Here is a 24,017-nt window from a genome sequence, read left to right as displayed (position 1 = left end):
TGAAGGGGAGGAAAAGGAGAAGAGGAAGTCTTAGAGGTTGGTAGAGACTAGGTGATGAGAAAGGCAGAGTGTGAGGGGAGAGTCCAGGATTGGGGTCAAACAGACCTGGTTTTAACCCCATTGCCCTCAACTAACAATAGCAGTGTAACCCTGGCAATTCCCTTCCAGATTTCATTTCTTCATCCACCACAAAGAAAAGCACACTTATCTCGTAGGGTTGGGGTAAGGGTTTGTAACCATGTGGGTCAAATTCTGGACACCTAGAAAGTACTTAGTATTTGACTGTGATCATATTATTTAAATGCCATGCAGAGGAATTTGTGCTTCATTTTGATCCAAGGAGCCAGTCAGGATTTAATCAGTGAAGTGAGATGATGGGCATTCACATTCTGGTTGGATGGGAAGAACAGAATTGATTTAATTTGGGCAAGTTTGCTAAATCTTCGTTTACTCATCTGTAAAATGGAAATGGTAATAGAACTTATCTCCTCACTTTATTATGAAGATTAAATGAGATTATACCAGCATTTGGCACTGTGCCTATGCCAAGAGTAACCTATCAATATATGTTAGGTATTTTTATTCTCTTTATAGGAGTGAGATTGACAGTGAAGAGACAAGCCAGCTGGGAGGCCTTCATTAGGATCTGATTGGGATAGGCTGGAGCTATTTAAGAATGAAAATTGACAGGCCTGGGATTCTTGAATGTAGAAGATTCTCTTGCTGTTGACATTCTTTCCGTTATCACATGTTTTGTTCTCTACAGAATGAACACTGTGGTGAAATGATTTTTGTAAAATATGCATTTTGTAATAAAGGCATACATTTCCAAAAGAGTCAGGCCCACATTCCCTGATTGTCCCTGTGAGCGAATCATCACAATGGAGTGTCACAGCTTAAAGGAAGAGGTTACTTGGAATTCGTCAAAATTGGAACAAGTGCTGGAGGCCACAGCTGGATTTAACAAATCCACAGAAGTCCAGCAGGAGCTGTGACTTCCAGTCTGCACTAGATCTTCCCCCCTTTAGCCTGCACACGAATTTAAATATATTAAAGGGATTATTAACATCATTAAACGGTTTAACAGACATTAGCCGAGGCAATGCGAACCATCTGGATAGAGCGAGGATCCACGGCTCCGGCTCCACTCTCATAGAAACACAGTGGAAATCATCTCTGGTTCTCCAAAAGGAAAGGACACAGAACGAAAGCTGGCTCCCTCGCAAACAAATGGCAATAACTTGTATCGGAGTTCTTTTGCTGGCGGAAGCTAACTTTCAGGAACACTTAAAGTGGCCTGACACGGAAGATTTGGCTTCCTTCATCTAAATGTTCACAGAATCCAGGAAAAACCTTTCACAACCCTCATGTTCAGGAAACCCCCCACCCCGTTCACAATTGTAAGAATGTGTGCAATTTTCGGTGGCTTCCTATTCTTGTACTTAACAGCAGTTCCCACCAGGGCTTTACCCTTTATGCTTATGTGAAATCCTACATGTGCCATTTAAGGCCGCTGTATTTTACTCTCATTTACATGGAAGAGCTACAAGTCATCATACATCATCTTTCGTTATTTGCAGGTCTCTGTTGAGTTTCTCCTCAATTTTCTGAAAATTTCAATGTGTTTTTCCAACCTCACAATTATTAGTGTTCTGAGTTTCTCATTACGTTTTTCAGGTTAAACTCTCTCCTCATAGCAGAACAAAGAACTAAAACGATAAGCCTAGATTATAGAGTATTGCTCAGTAATGTGTAAGAACCAACCCCTTGGTTCCTGAGACCTAGTAGTTAGCCTGATCTGATATGTGAGGAGTGGTGAGATAGGCACCCTCTAAGCTGCACCTCTAAGGTGATCCTTGACTCCTTATAGTTACACCCTTGTATGTTTCCTTCTGCTTAAATGTGGACTGGACTTAGTGATTTGCTTCTAACAAATAGAATAAGCAGAAATAATGGGATGTCACTTTCAGGATTCAGTTACGAAAAGACTATGGCTTTCATCTTGAATCACTCATTCGGATGAAGCCAGCTCCTGTGACCTGAGGCTGCCCTGTTGAGAGGCCCATGTGGCCTGCGAAGCCCTGCCCCACTGAACCTTCAAATGAGACCATGCCCTAGCCAATACTTGAGTCAGAGGCACCCTGACCCTTGCCCAGCTTCTTGACACACATATATTATGAAATAATCAATGTTTATTATTTTAAGCCTCTCAGTTTGGGGGTAATTTATTACACAACAATGATAATGAACACAAAAGGCTAAGATCCTAGAAACAATGTTATGTGTGGAAATCCTGCCTGCATCATGTTTTAATTTAGTAATGGCCACAGGCTAGATAATTAACTTTTGTAAGCTTCAACTTTCTAATCTACAAAAAGGCAATAATAATAATAATAACACTTTCCTTAGAAAGATGGTTATTTGAGCGTTAATAGAGATATAAAGTGCTTGACAGTCTATCTGGCTCATAGTAAGGGCTCAATGAAGTTTTTATTGTTACTGTTACCTTCAATGCTTATCATTTTTAAATATTGAGTTTTGACTAGGGTTCTGTCCTTTAGTGTCTTCCGTTTGGCTCTCCCTGGTAGATCTCACACTCCAGGGCTTTACTTCCCACCTATGTATGCATGTACTTTCCACCAAACATCTATATCTCTTACAAACTCAAGGTGAATATTTATTGTTACCTGTCTTATAACTCCACCAGGCTGTCCCACCCACAAGTATCTCAACTCAGAAATTCAGAGTTCCATCTTCCACATTCCCTCTCCACCACAGACTAGCTGTTGTCTCTGTATTCTCTTGGCAAGAGTCATGATCTAAGAACCTTGTATGAATAGTTGTGTATGAATAGCTGAGACTGTGCTAAACTTCTAAAACAACCATTTCATGCATACAGTGATCCATGTACCAAAATATTCACCATAATGCTGTGCTAAATATTAGGAACTATCTAAGCTCTCTTCAATAGGAAATCAACTACATTGTGCTCACAAATAATAATAGTTCATATTTATTTAATCCTTGCTATGTGGTAGACTCAGTTCTAAAAGCAATACAGTGGTGGAAAAAAGTAGGTTACAGTTGTGAGTACTGTAAACCTACTTTGCCCACCCCTGTATAGAGATTATGTCACTTAAATCAGTACAACCACCCTATTTATATTCATTCAGTGGAATACATGCAGTGCATTTTAGAAGATGCTACAGGTATATATTTACTGGTATAGAAAGATACTCGTGAAATACTATACAATGAGAAAAGAAAATTATGAAAGAATTATAACATAATAGCACACTATTAAAACACATCTATGCATAGATGTGAATATATATATAATAAATAGTTTTTCATTTCAGGCACTTTGCATAGTTTCAACATGCACAAATGTTCAGTTCCCACAATTTAGTTAAATAACAGCAGTTCCCAAACAACACAGTTCAAATTTTAGTGGATACAGTATGTTACTGTGAAAAATAAAGTACAAGTTTCACTATTAGCTCTTCAATCCACAAACCACTATGCAAATAACAGATGCACATCGTGTTCACTGGCCAGCCATATTTCCTTCAAAGCGTGTCTATGATGGGTCACTGCACATCTGTTACTCAGTGCATGCAAGTGTGTCATTGTATAGTCTCCTTGTCCCCGAGTGATTAACCCATATGAAAAAATGGATACTTGAGAGAGGGAATTGACCAAGAAAGATCCACAAGGAAATAAAAAGTGATGAAGCTGGAAGTGAGATTTGGATCTAATACAAATAGTTATAGAAGGAATAGCTGACCCTGGGAATGGTGAGCCGACCACCATGCTAGAGACTGGAGTTGAGTGAAGGGAACTGAACATAAATGAGGACAGTGGTTATGATGAAAAGGATGACCTCCCAGGAGATGTGACCATGCAAATAACTTCCTTCACATGAAAGGAGCTCTCAGGTATTTCACAACATGGAGAGCACAAAGGATAAAATGTTGGGAGCTGATCTAATCTTAAAAAATGAATGTGACAGTTCACCAAGGCATAGGAAAGATGTTCACTCATGTAGTAAGTTACATGACAGAAAGAAGAAGGCAACCCCTGTTCAAACTATTCTTGATAAGTTTTTATATTTTAAAAATGTTATTCTCAGTGTTTCTAATGTTTTAAATTAAAATATACTAAATAAATATCAGTTTATGTTCTTATCCCCCTATACATTTATGCAACATTAAGAAAGGTTTTAATGTTTTGACCAAGACTTTTAAAGATTACAGAATCATCATATTTTTCCTTATTGATAAGCTCATTTTGCACAGTTTCATCTTGCACAGTTTTATGGTCCTACACCATTGTGCGGAACAAGGACTGCTTGTATATATTAGTAAAAACAGAAACAAAACAAACAAAAAACAGTCCTTAGTACTTACATTATGTTAATAATATTACTTTGGGGTGGTTGAATTATAGGTGACTTTTTTATTACATCCATTTTACAGTGTCTCTACAATGAATATAGATTTTTAAAACCTAATCTAGCTAGGTAAGTATCTCTTTGGTTAATAAACATTTTTGAGCCCTACTAATGAAAGGAATTTAGTAAATACTGGACATTTAAGGAAGAAAAAGATATGGTCGTTTCCAACAAGACAGTCATGGAGTAGTGCAAACATTTTCCACATTGCACAGATTTTTACACTGCATGTCAGGTTTAATAGAGATATGAACGAAAGGCAGGAGAACACCCAGGAGAAAGGCCGTCTCCTCCTAGAGAACAGGGAGAGAGCCTCAAGCTTTATACACTCCAGTGTTTAAGCTTTCCCTCAACTCCCCCTCCCCCCCCCCCCCACACACACACACAAGGAAAAATGGATACTAGTTGGCCACACCAGTTTATACTGGAAATTGCTGAAACCTATAGCCCTCTTTCTAGAGAACCAATGTTAGTTCTAGGCCTCACACTTGAAAAAGGCAAAGCTAATAAGGTGATGGGAAAATACCCTGACTGTTTTGCCTGAAATTGTTCAGATACTTGCTTTATCTGCTTCCTTCTGTTATTGAAGCTTGATCAAAGGGCTGTCACCTGGATTGGTCTTTGTCTTTGTTCCTCACACTGCTTTTTATAAAATGCCAAACCTGTGTAATCAAAATCAGCAGCAGCAAGGGGCACCGAGGCAGGAAGCCCTGCTCTGGGCCCAGGGCTGTGACTGACGCAGACAACGCCTGTGCCACTGGTCTGCGTTGTTGCTGTCTGTGCTTTGCCTTCAGTTTTGAGAGTTTTAAAATTAAAGTTTAATGAGTGGATGGTGGCTTAAAATTTAATTACTTCCCCAACCACAGTGCAGTTGTGAGATCCCCTTATTATAAAGCTGACAACACCGAGCAGGAATACTTCCTAACATAAATAGAGACATTTCAGGGGGGGAAAAAAAATTCTGAATACTATATGAAAGGCTTGTGCCCTTGGGCTTCCCCATGATGCCCTAGTGTCTTCAATTAATTCTTGTTTGTTAAAATGGTTTGATCTTTGATCTTGTGACCTCATCTAGAACACGCCTTCCTACCTAGTGCATTGAGATCTGGTGGTGAGTGAGAAACTTCACTGGTGTCTTGGCCAGCCCGGCCTTCCCTTCCCTCTGATTCTCTGACGTTGGCTCCTCGGGGCCTTTCTTCCGAGGCAGCCCAGTGTACATAGACAGCTTCTCCCAAAGTGCCATGGTGAGCAGATGGGCTTACCCTGGTCAGGAGGCCATTGTGAGTGCGGCATCAACATTGAATCATCTTTTGAGGAATTTAACCCTTTCCAGTTTGCTTTAAACCTTTTTAAGCCAAGGACTGTGTCTCCACTCCCTAATAATCTTCCATTTAAACCAAGAACAGGCTGTGGGCTAGGAGCTCTCAGCAGACTAGAATGTCTAGCTAGAATTTAATAACAATGTTTTGTGTTTTCTCTCTTTTTCTGAATTGTGGTGATTTATTTATCTAAAGTAAATGACTCGATTTAAAGAAAGAAACTATGAAAATAGTGGGTGCAGTGTTTCATAGATAAGTCTAAAAAATGTGCCCATGTGCCAATCTGTCTTTGAAGAACTAAAGTTGAGAAATATCTGTAATTTGGGAAAATCTTGGCTAGGAGTCAAGAGGCCCAGATTTATATTTTGGGTCTTTGTCATTTTAGGATGCTTGCAAATCATTAGCACATCTCATCTATTAATTTTCAAGTTAGATTTTATGTGATGCACAATAACAGCTATCATTTAATATAGAGCCTTTCTTTTGAACTTGAATGTTCTTAAATATGTTATATACATCATTGGATCCTCACAACCATTCCCTGAGGTAGGAGGAATTACTAGGCAAACTTTTCAGAAAATGGAGCCAAGACACAGAGATCTAAGATGCCTGAAGAGAATACAGGGAGTAGGTGGAAACCAGGAGTCAAACCCAGATAGATTCCAGTTCCTGTGCTCTTAAACCACCAAGATTACCACCCTGGGTTCTCAGGAAGCACTGCAAAATTCCTTTTAATGTCCAGAGTCTAAATATGTTCACCCACTTTCCCCAGATGACCTTCCAGCCATTTTATTCTGTGGCAATAGCTTAAATCTGGACCTTGTGGGTCAAGCAGTGCAGCCAAGAGGCCTGGGGGAAAATATCTCAATCTGCCGGCTGCAAGATGGAAAAATGAGCCGCAGCTTCATTAGTTTCCAGATTGACAGAGAATTTTCAATGTGGGAAACTTTTTGATGTGTGGAAATAGGAAAAGAACAGTGGAGCCACGTGATGGCTCATAAAGCTTCTGCTAGGAAGTAGCATGTGCCACCGCTGCTCACGGTTCATTGGCTAAAGGAGGCCACATGCCTCAGCCTGGCCTCAGTCAGTGTCCATGAATAATGCTCCTAGAGAGGAACAGTGGGTTTTTAAAAAATATATTCTTATTGATTTCAGAGAGGAAGGGAGAGGGAGAGAGAGATAGAAACATCAATGATGAGAGAGAATCATTGATCGGCTGCATACTGCACGCCCCCTACTGGGGATGGAGCCACAGCCCCAGGAATGTGCCCTTGACTGGAACTAAACCCAGGACCCTTCAGTTCGCAGCCAACCTCTATCCATTGAGCCAAACTGGCTAGGGCAGGGGTGGGCAACCTTTTTGTGAGTACATGCCAAAACCAGCAAAATCTCTGACTCAAAACTCTTCTGCGTGCCAACCCTAATTTTTTGAGAACATGTTACGCCTACTTGATATCTCTTAAGGTGTACGTATATGAAGAACCTTGAAGAAATAATAAAATTCATTCGAGCGACAAAAACACAGTGTATGATGATGAAAAATACATTTATTTTTTAATGTATACATGTTATGTAAAATTATTTATTTATCTAAGATGCACCTACACTGAATTTATCTGAAAAATAAAAAGTCGATATTAAGAAAAAAATTGTAAATGGAAGATTATAACAGAGGGTTTTGCGTGCCAGCAAAAGTTACTGGCGTGCCATGTTTGGCACTTGTGCCAGCAGTTGCCCACCCCTGGGCTAGGACGACTTTTTGAACATTACTACAATTTACCACAGCTCTTAAGTTATTTCCTTAAAAAATTATCCTCATATTCCTTGTTTTCAGGGCTTTACTGAGGTTTTGGTAAGATAAGTTTGTCTGAGCCTTTGGAGGTAAATACTGCTGGTTCTAGCCTCTAAGAACGTTGGTGCCATAAATTTTTTATTACACTTTACTGTCACTTTGTGACAAATAATGCATCTGTCTGAGTTGGTGATATTGAAGACTAAAGCGTTCTGAGTCTCAGATGTCCTCATCGTTTCTTTTGCTTCAGATGCCTAATTTGGGACCCTGTATTATGCTTCCATCAACCAGGGGCGATGAAAAAAAGCAAGCATTGCACTAGACTAAGATTTCATTTCAGACGTTTCTAGAGGTACCTCTTAGAATCTGGAGATGGGGAAAGGGATTCATGGGTTGTAGAATTTGAAACCCTTTAGCTACCACACTCTGGCTGGTATCAAGTGGCTCGTTTTGTTTCCAGAGATTTAATGTTGTTTCCAAAAATTAGCTCTCATATGGCTCATTCAGGTAACCAGTGTTGAATATGGAAATTAGATTTTTGTTCATACAAGTTTATTACATTATAGTTTATGAATCACAGTGGCTATGTGCCAGACTCCCTTTCAAGCTAAGCAGCCTCTTTGCTGTGTTATTCCAGCTGAGTCTTTTATTTGAAGTGTTTCTTCATCTTGGCTCATTTAGCCACAAACAGAAGTTGCCCTGTGGGAGATAACATCTTATGTTTATTTACTTTATAGGATTATCACCTCTGGGCTCATTGCAAGTGCAAAAGCTACCAGGAAAGAGAAAATTTGATTTCTGGAAGTCAGGACTCCCTTAACCCCGACTCGTGCCTGACTCTCGTTGGAGTATGTTGCAGAGAAATCAAGTCATTGGATTGACAGTCAGACTTGGTTCCTGATCTTGTTTTGCTGCTTTGTGGCCATGTGACTTTGGGCAGATTATTTTATTTCTCTGATTCTCTTTCCTTATTTAGGAAACACATAATGAACTCTTTCAGGTTTAGGACGCTGTTCTGCAGAAGTCATATGGATTGTTCTAGCAAATCATTAAAGATGAGATTTTTGTTTAGAAAATATGAAAATAAAAATTTATTTCTTCAATATGTAGTAATGGTGTGGAAATTGCCAATAACACCTAAGTTTAAACCTAATGTTTAAGTTCTGTTAAGTCATTGAAGTGACTTCCATTCAGGATGTGGTGAAGTCCACCAGCCCCAGGGACACAGGCACATTTTCAAATGGGAAAAGAAGCTAAGGATCATGTGACATTGGGGAAAGAAAGCTTCCATTATGAGAGAGAGAGAGAAACCATAACAAAGAAACAAGGATGAATAGGAGACTTGGGGAAAACAGGTAATTCAGAGACAGGAAAAACAACCCCAAAGAACTATGCTTAACCCTCGTAGAGAAGAAATCGCCTTCATAAAACAAGAATGGACTGCCGTCTGTGTAAATTATAATCAGACGGCACAGAAGAGCTCTTGGAAATTAGAAATCTAAGGGTGGAAATAAAATAATCTGTGAAAGGGATAAAATCAAGAAAGTCTCTTATTAAATGGAGCAAAGGAAAAATGGATAGAAAAGAGCTATATGAAAAGTACAGGACCATATGTCTGACTGCACTTAGAGAGATTTTAGTACTGAAAGAAGCTTGATAAGAATTAGTGATGGATACACAAAAACACAAGGCAAACACAAAAGCAAAGCCACTGAGCACAACCTAAGTAATGATTATGCTTTAAACACTAAAAACTGATTTCAAAAATCAAGTGGGAGGATGCTTGTATGATGGAGTAGCATAAGCAAACAGACCATAAGAAATATATTTAAAATATGTAAAAGATGCCTGGCCAGCATGGCTCAGTGGTTGAGCATTGACCTATGAACCAGGACATCATGGTTTGGTTCCCAGTCAGGGCATGTGCCCGTGTTTCGGGCTTGATCTCAAATAGGGGTTGTGCAGGAGGCAGCCAATCAGTGATTCTCATCGATGTTTCTAGCTCTCTCCCCCTCTCCCTTCCTCTCTGAAATCAATAAAAATATATTTTAAAAATAAAATATGTAAAAGGTGATCTAGTATAGAATTCTAGACCTTGCAAACCTTTGTGATTTCTGTATATAAACATGGTGCTCTTTCTTCTATGTCCCATGTTCTAATATTAGTGATGATGGACTTCCTGAAATCACTCCTTTTATGCAGTGGCTTAAAATTACCAGCTAAAGTTAGAAACCAATATTTGGAAAAGAATGGTATTTTCCCTTCTGAAAAGCCCTCTGATTTGTAACAAGATCAAAACATTGCCTTTCTCAGGGCCATGTACTGTGTTAACAGTGGAGGAATACTATTACTTACGCTATGTTAATAGTTTGCCCCAATTAAGATATGATTATGAGTTATTATATTATGAAACAAATGTGACATACAGTCTTCAGGCTACTTAGCTTCCCACCTCAGCAAACCAAGCACCCTTCAATTCTTTTCCTATGGTTCTGGCAAGCTGTGTTTGCTTATTTTAGTGCTGTCCTTTAAAATTTGGAGCTGTCTTTTTTATTGGCTCAGGTTGATGAAATGGCATTTGGTAAGTTGACTATGCATTTATATATTGTTGGCATTGATCTCTACATTGTCATTTCCAAGACTTTCCAGGCTAGTTCTCTGTTATAATTTAGTTTCCGCAATTCTGTGAGTTCTGATCTTTGATTAAACATTCAAAATCAAATGATTTAATCCAATGTAAGAAATGATGAGTTAATGGAATTGATATATCTTCCATGGAGTCCAATCAAATCCTGACGGTAAAATAAATTAGCAACTGATCATTTCAGAAATTACAAATTCAGTTGCATGGTTTTCTATTTTAATTAAGGAGTTGAAATAACTTTCAATTATGAGTTAATTTTCTTTCTTTTAGAATTGTCTGGGCCGTTTAAACACTCTTGACTGGCCTTCTCCTAAGACCCAGTGCTCTCTGAGTCAGTTTTGTATCTTGCAGTGTGTTCACTCAGAGAATTCAAAGCCTGAAAAGTTGTAGTTTCTTTCAAAGTAAGAAGGTAATGCTGGTGCCCCATTTCTTGACCAGCAGGTCACAGCTGGTAGCCCTAAACTAAAGTCTAAAATAGGCAAATAAAGGAAATATGAAATCAAATGAAAACATATCTTGAAAATTGGTGCTCTAATGAAAACTTTCAGGAAAGAGGTCAGAAGAGAACCATTATTGGATGTGTATTTTATGTGACCTTATATAATGATATGGAGATATAATAATACTAAGAAGAATAGCAGCTAACATTCTGAGTGCTTACTTTGTGCAAGTCATTGCCTTCAGTTCTTTGCCGGCATCTGATTAATTCTCACATGAGGAAAGTGCGCTAGTATATCTATTCTACAGATGAGGAACCCCAGGCACAGATAGGTTAAATAAATTGGCCAAAATCACCAAGCCAGTGGGAGTTGGCACAGCCTGGAATTTGAGTCATGCCGTGTGGCAAAACTAATCAGAAGGCTTTGCCATAAAGCTTGTGAGAATGGATACGGATTTGAACTATGCACTATTAACCCAGGGTCAAGTTCATAAAGAAATGTGCTCCAGTTGTGTAGTCATTGTTTGTGAAGTCTGCTGGAGACTCAATTAAATGTTAAATGATAGGTTTTTAAAAATATGCTTTGACATTATTTCCATGGTGCCAATGTAGGCATCTCTCTCAGTTAAAAAAACAACAAACAGACACAAAAAAATGAAAGAAAGAAAACTCAATATAGACTTCTCTGAGTAAAATCCTACATGGATGTGGTTGCGCTTCTTATCCACAGAAGCATTTACAAATCACTCACTTGATCAAAGCATTAGTATAAGTCGGCTAATGGAATTGAGTATACAAGGCACATTCTACAGACAAAGCTTTATTCGGATCACACAATTGCAGAGATGAACTGACGGCTAAAGATTGAGCTGCAGTATGGCTTGCAGAGTTGTGTTCTAGGGTGTGAGGATATATTTAGTCATGTTCATTTGGGTTTTGCTCTAATTCCATACAATCACACAGCACCAGTGGATTTGCAAGGTTACAGGACTGGGGGGAATAATGAAGGTGAAATGCAGGGTACAAGAGAGATTACTTTTGATAATGAATTATGTAATTTTTCTAGACAGAGTTGGATTAACATTCATCCTGAAAAGAGATTACAGTAAGTCTGATTCTTGCAGTAAACAAATATTAAGCAGATCACTTATGTTCAACATGTGACTTGAAAGCCCTAAAGGATGTATGATTTATCATACACAAGGCCGGGGGGTGGGGGAACTAACCTGCCCCTAACCGTACACACGAGACGCCCCGGGGCTTGGTGAGGGAGTGTGGAAACCATGCACCCTGTGCTACTAGACTTCCTCCTTCGAGTGGAGCCTTGAAGAGATGATCAGGGACATCAGTGTCACAGTCTGGCAGCTGCACCCCCAGTTGTGAAGAGCACCCCTACCTCCCATGGATGTCAGAGAAACCAACTCTGCCTGCCTCATTAGCATGTCCCCTAAACCCCGGTGGAAGTAATGGGGCATCCTGGTGACACCTTGTGTCCATACTTGTACAGTTATACAGTCAGACCCCCGGCGTCTGCTCTTCATTTTCGCAGTGTGGGTGGCGTGGGTCTGCTTGTCCGTATGGTAAATCCCAGGCGGTTTCTCCACTCACCGCCGGAAGACTGTTGTGCTCATTTTTAGAACCAGCCTTTGATTCATTTGTAGGGTGTATTTTTTTTTTTTGTCATCCTCTACTTTTTAGAAGACAGTGCCTTCTGTACATGGCTTTCATTTTAGCACTAAAATAGCATTTTCTTGAAATTTCAAAAACAACAATGCACTGGGAAGGGCATATCACTTCTGTGGGATTGTTTCCCAAAATGTTACAACCTCAATCTAATCATGAGAAAACATCCAACAGCCCAAACAGAAGTACATTCTACACAATAAGTGAGAAGCACTCTTCAAAAGAGTTGGGCAAATTAGAAGATATCAGCATCTCACCACCCAGAAGTAACAACCATTACTATAGTAAAATACAGTAGGCATTTCTCTTTGCATTTATATTCACATAACTTAAGGAAAAGAGAAATATGGTATGGGTCTGTGGTTATTTAACCACTTATTCACTTAAAAGAATATTGTGACCTAATTGCTCTGAAAAGTAAATTTGATGGGCTCTGTGTCACACAGCACCCCCTGCGGTCTCTGTCTGTGGTAAGGGCCCAGGGAAGTCATTGCTTCTCCCCACCCCTCCTCACTGATGGAGCCCATGGAAACCATCAGCTCAGTCCACCACGGTCCTTGGAGTCGAAGTGGCTCTGTGATAGCCTTTATTGTTATCTTCAGCTTTTTGTCTGCTCACTTAAAGTTACTGCATCCATATGTACCTGGGCACTTACCTTCACTTAGCCAATAATTCAAAGGATGGGGCGGTGCTTCCCTGTCATCTGAACAGCTCGATCAAAGGTAGAGATGTGCAGGGAGGGTTGACCAGTGAATTCATTCAGGCAGAGAATGGGCGGGCAAAACCACTGAGGTGCAATAGCCTACGATGTATGAATAACCGGGAAAACTAATCTAGTTCTGTGTACCAGCTACTTTCAAATAATCCAGCCCAAAAGGTAAACCTCTTAAGGTATAGAGTGTGATTCCCATTTTCAGATGAAACTGAAGGTCTACGTGGCTAGAGAACTGGACTTAAAATTTCCCAGTAAGAGTCAGATGTGCAGAAATGTGACTTTCTTTCTCTGTAACTGAATTCAAATTTCTCATGAGCCCCTATATCTGCTGTTGGCAGAAAACACTGAATATTTTCAGTGAAAAGTTGCTCAATCACTTCTAGTTTAAAACCTAGTCTCTTTTTTCATAGATATTAAATGAGATTTAGGATTCTCCCTTCCCCTTCCTTCCTGTTGATCTGGTGAATCCTGTTGTGCAGATGTTCAGGTTAGTTGTCTCTGTTGTCCCAGAGTGCCTCCTGGCTTTCCACGTGGCCCTCCACCTTTGCACCCATGACTGCAGTGCCCCCAGTTGGCTGTAACTCCCTTCTGGCTTCCCAGCAAAGTAATGCATGTGGTTCTGCACTTCCTTGGACCCAACTGGGATCTCACTGAGGGTGCTGGCAGCCCAGTGTAGCCAGGCCTCCACCCACTTCTCCTCTTTCAGGGTCTTTCACCCATAGCCTTACAAAGATGTCCCCTCTTCCCTGTATCCTGAAGAGCATGTTAATTCGCAGTTACTTAGAGTTGTGGGAACATTTTAGGGATCCTCATGTTCACATTGGAGCCAAGGAAGAGTGGAGAAATAGAGAGCATTTCAAGCACAGTTCTAAGAAGCACTGTGAGGCAAATTCCATTTTCCAGTTAAGTGGCTTCCAAAGTAATTCAAGGAAAAGAGAAGCAGAGCAACATCAAAAGTCCCTTGCTCAACAACAGTTTATTCAAAAGGTCACTGTTTTAACCAAATATTGCCTTTCACATCAGCTGCGTAGTTTCTGAAATTTTGACTGCACACACACACACAAAAATCTTCACTAATCAGGAATATTTTTTAAAACTTGCTAACCACTATCACAGACATTAGGTGTCCTGATTCAAATAGATTACATCTTCGAAAAGCTTTTCCTCAGCACATACTTTTATTTTTTCTGAACTGTTGTACATGTGTAAAGGTTTCTCACCACTTACTTAGGAGGTGGTTACAATAACCTGGACTCCTAGTCTAGAATGATCACAGAAAAAAAATGGAAAAGAAGGAATTATGTTTACAAGTACAGAGTATAGATTGCTGTGGAAAGTGCTGGGCTTTAAATGTCCATGGGAACAATGTATGATAGGTCACTAGCCAACTCTTTTATGTATGTATTTAACCAAACAGGTAGCATAAAGACAAACAAACTTCAAACGTTATTAGAAACCAACTATTTTGTGTTGATTCACTCTTTTCAATTTTAGAGGCTTCTTTTTAACCAAAAAAAGAGTCTTAGATGTTTATTCTAATTCACACATTTTATGTTCTTAGATTATTCTCCACTGTTTGCTTCTGTATAAATCTGGACCATATTTGACACTCAATTAAACTTCAAGATGGGTCCCACAACTTATATGGAAGAAATTGCGAGCAGTGATACAATGGTTTCTGCACAGAACTTGGGTTTAATAATTGGGAACCTTTGTAAGCTCTCATTTGTATACTTTCTGAGATGTGTCCTTATAGTCTCTTAAAGAGTAAAGAGGATGCCCGGCTGGCGTGGCTCAGTGGATAGATTGCTGATCTGCGGACTGAAGGGTCCCAGGTTCGATTCTAGTCAAGGACATGTACCTTGGTTGTGGGCACATCCCCAATAGGAGGTGTGCAAGAAGCAGCTGATCGATGTTTCTCTCTCATCAATGCTTCTAACTCTCTATCTCCCCTCTCTTTCCTCTCTGTAACAAAATCAATAAAATATTCTTTTAAAAAAAAAGAGTAAAGAGGATGTATGAGAGTGTATATATTGTTTGGGTGGGATTAAGAGGGGGTATGGACCATGTCATTTGTTTTTTGTTTGTTGTTTTTGTTACCCATTATTGCTTCTGGATTTACCCATTTCAAGCTTCAGAACTCGATATTTCCCGAAGTGCATTGGGTATCCTATCCCCTCAACTCGGCAGTGAGCAGTGGGTATTTCATTTTCGAAGTCACAGAGCATGAGAGAGATAAATCGCAGTATTTGTAGTGTGCCAGGTGCAAGTGGGACTTTCTGGATCGTTACGGTGATAGCTTTCTCCCCTAAATTTTTTATGAATATACTGATGAAGACAGATTACTGTTATCTGTCTTCAATGGGTCATAAGTTGAACTAGCACTATATTTTTTCTGGAAAATATGCAAAGTTGTGACATGGTGTTTAATAGTTTTAAGCTGTTGCTGCCAAAATAAACAAAGCTGTAAGGAATGATGACCCTCTCGTTTTTGTAACAATAAAATGGCCTCCTAATGTGTTTCCCTGACCCTGGACATTAAGCTACTAACCCCCTGGATTTCTGAGCTCCATCCTTTCCCCCAGTGGAAACCCCATGCAGAATATAGCTTTTGACTGAACAACAGAACATAGAGGATAAAATTAGTTGCATTACATTAGGATATGACAAAAAGCCTTTGAAAATTTTTGTCCCAATGCAACATTCCCAGAATATTAAACAAGACAGAGTAAAAGTAGGCTAAGGGAAAGAGTTAATATATTGAAAGGAAATTTTGTGAACCAGTTCACCTGCTAATTTTGAAAGGGTCATTATTGGCAGCCTGTATGCAGTGGCATTTGATAGCTTGGGGATCCTGCTCTACAATCATATGTGCAAAGTTCTTGTTGTTAAATCTTTGGATATAAGAGTAGCTGCTACAACATTTTCTTGGTACACTTTTATATGTCTCAAAAAAAACCAACTCTCCATTGCTAGAGGTTGCATTCCAGAAAACAATGAGAAAAGGGATGAAGAATAAGATTCATTTCTATGCAATGTTTCTTGTCTTCCTATTTCTAAGTACATGTATTTAAATAGCAGCATACATTTTGTACATTCTTATAGAGATAAATTGTCTTCTAAAAACAGAAAACCTAGTTCCTAGATTTCTATCACACTCTGGATTATTTTATTTTATTTTTTAGTATATTCCCCCCCACCCCAAAGACCTGATGTTTGTTTTTTTAAGCTTAATTCCACCATCTTGGATTGTGGGAAGATAAGAGGTTCTGATAGGGTTAATCTAGTGATATAAAAGTCCATGTTGCATATGATCATAATCTTGATCTTTGATTAGATCTGAGCTACTAATATCTTGTGATTAACCAAAATGGGTTGCACTTCATATAGTATATCACTTCACAGATGGAGCAGAGAATCACCCATGTTTTCTTGAATATCTGTTTTAATCTCTTTTAGGATAAAATGGCTTTGAATATTTTTATTTTTATTTAAATCAGATTGAGTTCCCCAACTAAATGACTAGGAAGAAATTTTGAATTCCACTTTTTCTAGGATTATAAGTAAAAAAAAACAAAACAAAAAAAAACTTATTTTTTAATTCATAGTATTTTAATGTTTCATTGAACATACTTCATGTTTAAAAAGTTGTCTTATGAAATTTAAATATTTCTATTCACCGTAGTTTAAATAAAAATGTTCATAAAAGAATATAACAGGATATACTTTGTGGGAATGATGTTCGGGTTTTTATTGTTCTTCACAGCATAAAACATTTTTCAAGATTATTAATTGCACCTTTTGTAATTACCTAATTCCAGTGTAATCGAGATCTGATAAGAAAGAGCTTTACTTTGATTACTAAAATACCTGACATCTATCACCCAGACTCAGCAAGAGCTCTCAGAATAAGATGTGGACTATATGTACCTGTTTCAGCCAGCCGTTTGGGCCTAACACACACAATTTTTAAAAAAATTTGCTCACAGAAAGCTCTGAATTGAACAGTCTGTCCCAGAGGCACACATACCAGAGGCTCAATAAGTATATTTCTATGACTATATAGGAATCATTAAATAAAAAAATGGAAAGAAGCTGTGCAATTCATTCAATCCACTTCTAGACTGCATTGATAATACACATGCATTAAAATAAGAATGATTTAATTTAACTTCTTTTTTTTTCTTACAGGAGACCTGGGGAGCCTCCATTGCTAAAAGGCTGGCTTCCTTACTTTGGACTGGCCCTGAAATTACAAAAAGATCCCATAGGTTTCATGAGAACTCTTCAAAATCAACATGGTGACACGTTCACTCTTCTCCTTGGAGGTAAACAGCACTTCTTATGTCCTTATATTTTTCTCTAGGCAAATTATGTACAGTATTGTTTTATTTGTAAAGCTACTACAAAAGGAAACTGTGGTCTTGAAATCCTCACATTAAAAAACAAATTATAGAACACTCTTGAGGGTACCTAGGGAACCCCACTCTCCTGCCATCATCTGTCATTATAGTTTGGTTTGGCTTGATTTTAAGAATGGTTTTTAAAAAGCTACAATATATATGCATAACCTATGGACATGGGCAATAGGGTAGTGAAGACCTGGGTGGATGGGTAGGGGCTGGGAGGGGAGGATAAAGCAGGGGATGGGAAATATCTGTAATACTATCAACAATAAAAAATATATATTTTAAAAAGCTACAATATATTAATGGACTTTATTTTGTAGATCAGTTTTAGGCTTACAGAAAATTGATCAGATAGTACTGAGAGTTTTCATATCCCCTTTTCCCCCCTGATCATAGCTTCCCCTATTATTAACACCTTATTTTTTATAATATAATTCCACTTTATTTTTGAAGAGATCAAACTTTCTCTTTTAAAAAAATCTTTATTGTTGCAAGCATTATATATGTCTCCCTTTTCCCCCATTGACCCTTTCTAGCCCGCCCCCACCCCCCATCCCAATATTATTAGCATTTTATGTCAGCATTTCTTACAACTGATGAGTCAATGTTGATACATTATTAAACATCCCTGGTTTACATTAGGGCTCACTCTTTGTGATGTACAAGTTCTTTAATGTTTGACAAATGCATAATGTCATGTACCCACCATTACAGTATCACACAGAATAGTTTTCACTGCCCTACAATCCCCCGTATTCCACTTATTCGTTCCTCTTCCCCTCCCTGACCCCCTAGCAACCACTGATCTAGAATGTATTTTTAACTTTAAAAGGTTCATTATCCTTCTACTTTTATAAAGTATTTACAAAACAAGAGACAAAAAACACAGCAAGGTTACTACATACCCCAACCTCATAGGGCTCAGAAGACAAGCTAGAATATTCTTAGTTAATCCTCCTTTAAGGCCCCTGCCGTCCAGATGCATCGCTATCTATTGCTGCCTAACAAACTCCCCACAGATTGAATGCTGTGCAGCAACCTTGCTGGAGTCACTTGTGTGGCTTGAGTCGTGGCTGCCTGACTGGGGCTGGATGGTCCATGCTGGCTTTCTTCACGTGCCTGCCTGGACCTCTTTGTCCACAGGCTGTTTCATCCTCAAGCAGACATCCTTACTGCATGTCAGCTAGTGTTTCAAGAGGGTACGGGGAAATGTTGCAAGGCCTCTTGATGTTACAAAACCTCACTTCCACCGCATTCCATCAGTCAGATCAAGTCGCAGGTCAGCCCAGACTCATAGGTAGGGAATTAGACTCCACCTCCTCCTCCGCTGAGTGGCAGCCACATTGCAAAAGAGCTCATGTAGAGAGTTAGCAGGAATTTGTTGTGGCCATCTTTGCTCAGTCTTCCACACCAGCTTATCGCCTGGGCCAGCTATTCCGTTTGCGGACTTCTGTCTGTCCTGTCTATGCTTCAGAAGGCTGAGCTCTACAGTCTAGATTCTCCACACGCCTTTGCCCTCTGACTTCTGGTTGGGTGTGCGAGTGAGAAGGCAGGTGTGTTCCAGCTCCCCGTCTCTCCCTGGGCTCTGGTACACAGCTCACTCTCCTTCCGAAGGAAATGGAAGACATCAGGGATGACCTCACGCAGATCTCCACACGCCTACCAAACGCACCATGTCTCTTAGTTGTTCTTAACACCTTTTCTCCAATTTCAAAGAATGTTCAAGAAAATCCAGGGCCTCGTCTTCGTGACCCTTACTTCCTGCTTTCTCTGGGCTGGCATTTCATTATTTATTCCTCCCATACATGTGTCTTCATTTTTTTCTCTTGGGTCCTTATCCTTAGCTTATAACCATGCTTAATTGAGCTTCTCCTATGTTCTCTGGCCAGTTGCTTTTCATTTCTTTTTTTTTTTTTCTTTTTAGCATCCAGATTTTTCAAGAATTACCTATATTGTATGCTCTATTTAGGTCATTTCTTCTTACTGTAATTACTTAGCTGAGTATCAGAAGCAACCTTTTGTACATAGAGCAACTTCACTGCATCGCTACCATTTTAATGTAATTGGGAGGAAAAATAGTCCAAGTGGATAAAATTGTCAGCATGGTTGAGTTCTCACACGAGCGAGCAGGCAGTATCCATTTCATCACAACTGCCTCCTTCACCCGGCAGCTGGCGAGTCTCTTCCAAAAGTAATTGTATGCACTCTGATTTCAGAAAAATTGAAGTGAAAAAAAAAAAAACCATGCTTCTTAGAAAAAGAGAAATTATAATATATAAACATATCCTTGCAAGGGTTCCCAAGGTCTAGGATCCACCTACCTCTCCAGCCTCATCTCTTGCTACTGCTTGCCTTGTGCTTAATGTACCATCAAAGCACCAAGTGGTCTGAAATTTCCCCTTCATACACCATGCCCTTTGGTGCCTCTTTGCTGTTTATTCTGCCAGGATGCCATTCTTCTCTTTATGAGGCATCCTCAAAAGATGGCTGCCATGGACTCATCCTCTGAGGCCATAGTCACAAATCACTTCCTCCCCAAAGCCTTCACTGGCCATTGCCCCTTTCCACGTTATGTTAATGCGTCTTCCCCAGTGTCCAGTTACTCCCATATCACTTCTCCAATAGCATTTAATAAATTGTGACTGTATAGCCAATTCAGTTGTCTATTTCCTTTCATTATTCTCTAGCTTCTTCATTGCCAACCTTTAATCCAGAGCTCAGCATGGATTGATTCATAATAAATAATTGATGAGGAATTTCCCAATACCTCAGAGCTGATGAAATACTTACCAGAATACAATTAAAGGCCATAGCTGGTTCTTCTACTCTAAGTGAGCTCTTGGCTTCATAATACAAAACTGTATTCTTCACTTCAAAAAAAATTCAACCGTATGTTCTAATAAGTAGCTACAACACATCATTGAAATTTTTACTTTTCTTTTTTAAGTGAATTATACAGAAATAACCTTAGGTAATTAAGCAGAAACTTGTGGCAGATTTGAATAACTGTATTCACTTTTCACAAAGCAACCGATGTCTGCCGACACTTGGTATCTTAGTTTTAGATACGTACTGAGAAGTTTGCTGAATTTCTACCATCTAAATAATTGGACCATGGTTATGTTTTCTAGCTCAACAGTAGACAACCATAGTTGAATATGTACTGCTATTTCTCTTTGCCTTCTTACTGGGGTTTGAATAAATTCCTGCCAAGATATCCTATTAATGTATATGATTTTAATATTCAGTTTGCCAAATAGCTCATTTGGAAAATGCGAAATGTGGAGCAGTCTTCCACAGGTGTCCCATAATGTGATTTCAGTGAATAATGTTCTTGTATGATGAGCAAATGATTGTCATCCCAAAAAGTCTCCAGGGACATGGATGTCATCTTAATAAAGAAATTAAAAGATACATCTTTTCATGAGAAACCACGTAAATTCGTGGCCTGTCGCAGAAAATAGTTCTCTAATTGGTTGTGTGTGGTGGTGCAGCAGAATCATTTTCACTAGATGTCACCCCAGCAAAGCAGCCCTGTACGTCATTGTCAACAGCTAGTGAAATCTCTCTAATAAGAGGAGGAGTATGTGATGTGGTCAGCCTTATACAACAAAAAAATTGGTTTCTATTCCACTCCTCCAACTAATATTTACAACTTGAGATTTTTAAAAAAATCTATTGAAGAACAAGCTAAAGATGGAGATTAAAAGCTTGTAATTATGGAAAACTTATTTAAAATCCAGATTTTAAAGTCAGATTTGTTGACTGAGCATTTCTATTTCAAATAGTCAAATAATTGTCCTGAATTCCCATGGATATGTCTCTGTAAACACCAGATATCTGAAATAAAACATCAAAACTCAATTTATGACGATCCAGATGTCAAACTTCCTGTGTACATAAGATATCGGTGTGAGTGACCTTATTTGTTTTTTGGCATTTGCTGACATACTTTGCATCATGTAGTTTCATTTTCCTGAAAAAACTAAATTGGAAGGAAGTGAAAAGACTGTTGAGTTAGGAAAGGATCCCGCCCAGGTTATATGGGAATGCTGGAGTTAATATCTTGATACCCAGGCAGCTCCTAAAAAGGGAAGATAATGAAATTATCAGTAAAGAAAACATTCAAATTTTTTACCCTATTTCAAATATACATATATGTATATGTATATCATATGTATATGTGTATCATATGTATATGATATCTATATTGTAAAAGTGAGCCTCATTTTGACATTGATATTTAGACACCATTCTTTTCTTTTTGAAAAACATGGCAAAGGATATTGTTTCTACCTTGTGATCTTTGTGAACTAGGCAGCTTGCTTGTTGACACATGGCATTCATTTCCATGAAATTACACTAGAGGAAAAGTTAATTTTGCTCCAAGAATCCATGGCCTTCGAAATAACTTTTCAGGTTCCCTTTGTTAAGAAATTTAAATTTATTTTATGAATGTTTATGTGTTTTCCTAACTGTCTGATTAAAGATTACAAAGAAACTCTGGTTTTGCATCGCACATTAGCAGATGGTGGACAGATGGTTTAAATTAATATTAATTTTGGAAAACTTAGCTTAAATTGTTTATACTGAAGATTAAAAGTTGGAAAGCCAGCTAACATCTCCAGGGTTACTAGTACTTCCAAACCCAGTTGAAGAGTAAAATCCAGAAAATCAAAACGTCCACTTTTAAAGAAATCCACACCTTACTCAGAGATATAGATAAAACACAATGCCTTGATATGGAAGAAAATTAAAATAAGAATAAGAAAGAGAAAATACAGATCCTAGAATGTAAAGAGGCTTGAAAACAGTGAGAATTTTACCTACAAATTGCTTTAAACTGATCAGTAATGATTTTTACATCAGAGACTATATGCAACAACTGCTTATTTAAAAAAATAATAATTGATTGCTAACCAGAATGCTTTTACACATTTAGCCTTTATTCATTTTATTTGAAATTAATGTTACAGTTTCTCCCCATCTCCTCACCCCCAAAGAGAGATATAGAAAGAAAAAGAGAGTGGATAAATATGTATTTGTGATGAATTATAGACAAAAACTCTACCCTGCACACAGCCTGTACTTAAGTAGGCCAGCAGCCAGTAGCTCATGCTCTCATAGCTGAATAGAGTTTTGTCTTTCCACTTAGATTTTGATGATTGTGGAAAATTTATAGAAAAATTCAAAATATACTCTGATAATTATGTGTATTACAAACTGAATCTTTCATACATTCTCTGAATTTTAGTGACAAATTTAAAATAACCCTAAAGATATTTAGTAAAATTATTTAATTTAGTGAAAGGAGAAAAGTATGAATCACCACCTGTGAAAATACACAGCTTTGCCTAAAATTATGTCTTTTACAAAATAAGAGAATTGATTTTTTTTTCAATTATTCATCAGGCAGATGCTGGCAATTTTATTTAATTAAGCAGCTATGGTATAAGGCAGGTGTAATAAAATATGCCCAAATCCAGTTGAGTCCTTTTTCCTCTCCCCAGGGGGAAAAACAAATGAGTTGATTTTGTAGTTGTAGCTTTGGGATCTGACAAGAATGAGTAGTCATTTCTAGCTTTACTCTCATTCTTAGATTGGCCCCTCCTTATTAAGTAAATTAAGAGGAAATAGAGTAAATAAAATTTAAATCATATGATTCATTTTTAGAAAAAAATAATAGTTCATGTATCTCCATGTATATAAAAAACTTAAATAATGCTTTAAAATTGTACAACAAAGAGAAAACATTAATCTTTTTTAAAATGCAAACTAGATCATATATTTAACATTGAGATAAATGATATTTTTTTATATATCTTTATTGTTGAAAGTATTACATATGTCCCCTTTTTCCCCCCATTGCCCTCTTCTCCCCCTCTCTGCTTCCAAGCCTTTACCAGGACTAGGTTGAAAATTATTCAAAACTTTATCCTAAATCTTTACCAAATTAAATTTAAGTTCTGTGATGCTGTTGGAGTTACCATAAATAGTAAGTGAGAAGTCATTTATCTCAGAAAGCTACACAAACATACCTGCACACACACAGAGGAATGATAAGTTTAAGAGGAAAGTGTAGATGATCCTCCATTCTTCAAGGTCTAATTATTTATTGTTCTTCTAGAAGACAATAAATAGGTATCAAAGTATATAGGAGCATCTACACTTCATGTGTGTTCTTGGGAAGGAAAAACTTATTAAATGCTATTATTTAATATTATCTGCATATTACATATAATTACAAGGAGTCTTAAAATAGTATAGGTACTCTAAGCTTCATGAATCAGAAGCAGGTAGGAATTGTAAATTTGACCAGAACCTTAAATCTTTTAATTAGTAAGGTTGGACAACACTAATGTATGAAAAGACCAAATGTCACCACCTCAAATAACCATTTCTAATAACTTCTGAAATCAGACTGAAGCAGATTCCACTTTCTGCCTCAGATACACACCTGCTGTATCACTATCCATCCGCATAATACAGTGTTTTCTTTACATCTTTATACCTCAAGAGGAACAAGATCCAAACAAATGTCTTTATTACAATAAAAGTTGAAT

At 38.2% G+C, this 24,017-nt stretch overlaps 1 protein-coding gene across 1 annotated transcript in view; it reads left to right on the top strand.

Moving 5' to 3' along the window:
• Nucleotides 1-24,017, top strand: part of CYP7B1 (cytochrome P450 family 7 subfamily B member 1) — a 152,623-nt gene that overhangs the window by 108,386 nt on the left and 20,220 nt on the right. The window contains exon 2 of the mRNA XM_081111402.1: nucleotides 17,237-17,373. Coding sequence (XP_080967528.1) covers nucleotides 17,237-17,373 — 137 coding nt within the window. The remainder of the gene's footprint in view (nucleotides 1-17,236; nucleotides 17,374-24,017) is intronic.

The sequence above is a fragment of the Myotis nattereri genome (assembly GCF_964212035.1).
Source record: "Myotis nattereri genome assembly, chromosome: 17".
NCBI lineage: Eukaryota > Metazoa > Chordata > Mammalia > Chiroptera > Vespertilionidae > Myotis > Myotis nattereri.
The sequence above is the reverse complement of the archived record's forward strand: the minus strand, read 5'-3'. Positions and strand labels throughout refer to the sequence as shown.